This window comes from Drosophila busckii, chromosome X, assembly GCF_011750605.1.
Source record: "Drosophila busckii strain San Diego stock center, stock number 13000-0081.31 chromosome X, ASM1175060v1, whole genome shotgun sequence".
NCBI lineage: Eukaryota > Metazoa > Arthropoda > Insecta > Diptera > Drosophilidae > Drosophila > Drosophila busckii.
Genome location: NC_046608.1, coordinates 4,758,747 through 4,764,410, shown reverse-complemented (window position 1 = coordinate 4,764,410; position 5,664 = coordinate 4,758,747). Strand labels below are relative to the sequence as shown.

The window sequence follows — 5,664 nt, the reverse complement described above, 5'->3', positions numbered from 1 at the left end:
CTTTAATAAATTTACTTTATTTTCTATTACTGTAGCTAATATTTTATTATACATAAATAAACAATTTGCAAGCATAACTTCATTATTTTCTGACATTAATTTAGTTAATAAATAAAGCTTGCATATCACATTTAATTTAAATATGTAAAATTCTTGAAAAAGCTATTTTAATTATTGCTAAAATTCTTAAATAAATTAATTTTATTTTGCACGTTCCATTGATGCAATAAATAGATTTTTCTTAAATTGATTAGTTATATAAAAACATTTAAATGTTAACATGCTGCTTTATTAATTTAAAATAATTGAAAATAATTTTCAATTAATAGACTGTTTATAGTAAAACTTAAATTAGTAAATAAATATTATTTTTGAAATTAATTGCGCAATATAAAAAATTAAAACAATTCTGCTTATTATTTTAGCAATATATAAAAATTAATAAATTTTTTTTATAGCTCCAAAAATATATATAATAATATGTATTTGTTTTTAACACAAGAAATAAGCCTTGCCAGCATAAAAATTTTATTTTTATATTTACTTGTACATATTCTTTGCTCACTTAATGCTAATCTAGTAATCATTGAGTTTTGACCTCAGCAGGCTTTTGGTTTATCCAAAAGTCTTGCTGTAGATTTCTAAACATTTTCAGTTCAGTCAACAAATTACAGTCTGCTAGCAAACATTAAATATTTATTGAGTTACTTTCTATACATTTTTTTTTTTTAGCTCGTTCCGTATTTCGTCGTGGCAAAAATCAAAATTTAAGTAAATAATAATTGCTTAAAATACGGGCACAGTCTTAAATTTAGTATATACGTGTAGTCGCGATTGTTTTCGGATTTTTTTTAACGCGTTTTTTTGTTTAGAAAGCTTTTTTTTCGTTTTTGGTTTTGTAATTTTAAAGTTAAGTGCAAAATTTGACATGCTGCCATTGCAAAAGCTAATGCCAGTTAGCTCGTGGATAAGTCGCGCATATAAGGCCACATTACTGGCACCAACTCGTTCCTATAGCAAACACGATGACGGTCGCTCAAAGGTGTTGACGAAAATCTCGGCAGCTGCACAGCTGGCGTCCCAGAGCGTAGAGAGCGAGACGACAATGCTGGAGGCACCGGAACCAGTGCAGCGTATGGTCGAGTTGGAGAACATACGTTCGAAAATTAACGAATTGGATCAACGTAAGATACGGCACAAGGAATATGCAAAGATGATAAAGCAGTTAATTGTGAAGCCGCAAACTTATGCGCCAGAGCTAAAGTTGCCGTTCAAGCAGCCAAACTTTGGGCTAAGTCAATGCCAATCGCTGCGCAAATGTTCGAATGTTGAGGAAGTGCTGCAGCTAACCAAATGCCCACAGCAGTTGGCCAATGAGCTGGTTAAGCTTGCCGAGGAATTGGCCAGCGAGAAGCGACGCAACGAGTTGGTCATAAGCAACTATTGGGAGCTTAAGCAGCAAGTGCATTTGGATGGCGCCAAGGATGCTAAGCAGTTAGTTTCAATCACACACTATAGCGCACTCTCTAACTTTTAACTGTCTTACAGCTAAGCTGACCAACCCAACCACCCAGCCACCCACCCACCGGACTGTTCACATGCTAATCCTAGCCTTTCATTTTTAGTAGCACCTATGGCAATAGATTTTAGGCTTATATTTCGGCCTGCTCAAGAAATAAATTCTAAATAATTTTTAATGCTTAAACTCAAAATTACGCATTTTTGAAAATTTTACTAATAAAAAATATGCAAAGTAGCAACAAATAAACAGCCTAGCCATATGTTTGTGTGTGTGACTTACACACACGCTATCTGCACATTACCTCACCCTCAACCCCCGCTCTATGCGCATTCATCATATGTTTTATATGGAGTGGGTGGTTTGGGTGGTTGTTACAACTTCATCAGCATGCAGCACATTTCGCTTGTTTTTTTTTTCTACACATTCGATGAAAAATTATACGTTTCTCGCTCTTTTGCATAAGTCCGTAGCCATGTGCTGCCAATTCGTTTTAACAGTCGTCGTCGTATATATATATATATAATTTTTTTTTGTTGCTTTTGATTGATTTGAATGTTACGTTCGCTGCTGCTGCTGCACTAAATGTGACCGATGATTGATGGACTAAAGACCAAGTCACTGCTCAGCCAGTCACCAGTCACTCCCTGAACCCTGCACAGCGACCCTTGACACAAGGTGCTGCCACCAAAAAAAAAGAAACACGTATATAAAAATAAATTATTATTAGTAGCAACTAATACAACATACAGCAACAGCAGAAAACAAAAAAAATACAATGAAAACGAAAACGAAGGAAAAGTAATTTCCAGCGCCTGACAGGCGTACGTCAAATTCGACGACATGCGAATTTTTATTAAAACAAAAGCAGCTAACAGCAAAAAAAATATATATATAACAATTCAAGCTGATCGCAGGTTGCAACGCTGCTGTTTGTTATTTTTTAAAGCCCTAAAGTTGCAGCAAATTAATTATTTTGTAGTTATAAAATATGCAGTATTTAAGCAAAGGCTCAAATAGTCTGTAGACTATATTAAATATATATTTTTAAATTTTTGCATCTATAGCAAACCAAACTTTATTATTATTCTAAGTCTGCCTCTCATTGAAGAGTCTTTCACTCATAGATGATAGATGCTCTTTTATAAATATTTATTTTTTTTTCTAACAATTTATTTTAGTGCCAATATGTCAGCCTCCAAAGTCTAAATGAAAAAGTATAATATTTATATTAGTTTACACCATTTTTTTTGCCTAAAATCTAAGCTCTGTTTATTTAAATGCAAATTAATAGCATTGAATAGCGCTGCATTTAATATTTTATTTAATTAAAAAAAATTATATTTAGATTATTAGTTTTATTATTGTTATCGTGTTAGCATTGCTTAATAAATCAATTGCTTTTTTGAATTCATATTTTATACTGCAAGTAACAGCATTTAATATATTTTTAAAAAATTTGAAAAAATCAAAAAAACATCATTTTATATAAAAAAAAATATATTTAATTATTAGTATTAATTTTTTTGTGTCATGAGAGTTCCTTAGCTACGATTTTCCTATTGCGATTGACCGAATTTCAATGCCCTTTGAAATTCATAAGTTATACAATAAGCATTTAATTTATTTTTAATATTTTATTTAATAAAAAAAATGTATATATAGATTATAAATATTGTTATCATGCTATCGTTTATTAGTTTCGATATTCTATATAAATGCAAGGTTCATTGTTTTTTTAGAATTCATATTTATACTACAAGTAACAGCATTTTAATAATATTAAAAAATTTGAAAAATCAAAAACGGTATATTATATTAAAAAAAAATCATATTTGATTATTGGTTATGATTATTTTTATTGTGAAAAAGACTAGTTACGATTTCCGATGTCATCAGTTAGCATTAATTTATTTTTAAAAATGTATAAAGTTAAAATAATATATAATGAAATTTATTATAATTGTAATTCCAGCAGTTTGTTGGTTACAGATATGTCTTCAAATGCGAGGGCTTCCTTTGAAGTTCTCTGGCTTTTATTTATTAATATTTTATATAGCTGACTTTTCTGTTTGTGTGATTCTGTAATTTGTTCGCTAAATTTATTTATTTAGATTTAGATTATTTATTTATATTTAGATTATTTATTTATTTAGATTTAGATCGCTTGAGATTTCGTCTGCAATAATTTAGGCAGCTCAGCTTGACTAACTAAGCGTCGCTAGCTGCTGCATTTAAATTTTTAGTAGGTGTAGCTAGATCCGCTTGTCACTTGGCTGGCCGCTTGGCAGGCAAACACTTGTCGAGAAGTCAGCAGCGCCAACAGGAGCTGCTGAGATCTAAAAAGCATAAGTATATATACATATATACGTATTTAGTTTTAACCACCAGCAAGAGTGACCCACTGAACTTTCTCGCGCTCTCTTGGTTTTGGAGCTGCAAAGACTAAGCATTTATTTTGAATTTTATTTCTTGTATTTATTTTACTGTAGTTGTTGCTGTTTGTTTCACATGTGGGAGCCTCTGGAATACTCACACACTTACAACAACAACTACAACAAATACCGGATGTGGTTGCGTAGAAAGGTAGCTAAAGTCTCAGCTTTCCCAAAGCCCTCAGCTCTGAAAACTGCTGGTGGCCTGTCCAAAAAAAAAAAAATATAAAACAACAAACTGGAGAGCGTGCAACTTTCTGTTTGTTTAGACTTCGCTACTTACACCAAAAAAAATAAATAATAACAATAATACTAAACTTCCGAAAGCGCAATGTGACCGCTATTATTATGAAAATATTTTGAAAACAATTAAATAAGAACAAGTTGCTGTCGCTCTTTGCCCATTGCATTAGATTCGATTTAAAATTGCGTCACATTTCAATTTTCAAACAATTTGTTAGCTTTTGCCATTGCTGCTTTGATTGTTTTTCCATTTTTAGCAGCAGTGGGAACTCAACTCGAGTCTCATTGTATTCCACAAATGTCGCTTAACTAACAATTTAAGACAACAACAAAAGCAAACAGCCAAAGCCAAGCACGCAATGTTAACATTTTTTCCACCCACTAGTCGTCTCAAATTATAGTAAATATAAAAATAAAATCTATGTATATAACACACACACACACACATATATATATATATAAATGTAGGCAACGCCTTTGCCTTTGAAAAGGATTCAATATAGGCATTAATATCCTAGCCGCCTGCCTTGTAAGTTATGCATAAGAAAAACAACGCCAAATGAATTACGATAAGCTGCAGGGCGGCCAGCAGAAATAAATAACAACAACAATAGCAACAATAATAATAACAACAACAACAACAACAATGTGGCGTCAGTTGCTTTGATACATTTTCTTTCTTTTTTTTTGGGCCAAAAGGGTGCAAGTCAGGCAAACCAAATCAGCGCAAGGGGCGAAAAATTGCACCAAAATTAATAAAGAAGCAAAAAAAAAAAAATAAAGCAAGCAACGGAAATGTGAGTAACAAAATCTTGAAAAAAAAGTTTTACCAGCCAATACAATTTAATAGAAATATTTATAGTCGGTCTAGTTGATTTGCAAATGCGCTGCAGCAATTAATTAATTAAGTATTAGCAAAAGTTTAAATTTATTTATATAACTGTAGGCTTAAAATTTAAACTTAAGTAAAACTTAGTAAAAGCATAAGTTTAAATTTATTTATTTATATAACTGTAGGCTTAAAGTTTAAATTAAAGCTAAATATTATGCACATAATTATGTTTTACATATTAAATATTAATCATTGTAGATAATGCTTTAATATTCAAGTCTTAAGCAAATAATAGTTCAAACAACTAATATATAAATTATTTATTATATTTAATTATTATATAATTATATATTATTATATAATATATAAATTATTTAACTTACTTGATTTGTATAGAAATATATTTTTATTTTTAATTAATTTATTAATTTTGCAATAGTTTCTGTTTCTTTAGCTATTCAAAGCAAAAGTTTAAATTGAAAATATAAATATTATTTGAACTACTTAAGCAGCAGCAGCAGCACTCTATTAAATTTTTAAATGTTTAAATATTTTAATTTAAATAAATATTATAAATTATATAAATAATTTTAAAAATATTTATCGCATCTATAAATTATTTATTTTTTAGTCCC

The 5,664-nt window shown here is 30.1% G+C and overlaps 1 protein-coding gene across 1 annotated transcript; it reads left to right on the top strand.

Moving 5' to 3' along the window:
• Nucleotides 1–714: 714 nt before the first annotated feature.
• On the top strand, nt 715–1,712 carry LOC108606602. Its single transcript, XM_017996862.2, has 2 exons — nt 715–1,494; nt 1,549–1,712. Exons 1-2 carry the CDS (start codon nt 929–931, stop codon nt 1,550–1,552), a joined length of 570 nt encoding a protein of 189 aa, XP_017852351.1. The 5' UTR covers nt 715–928; the 3' UTR covers nt 1,553–1,712.
• The last annotated feature ends 3,952 nt before the right edge of the window (nt 1,713–5,664 follow it).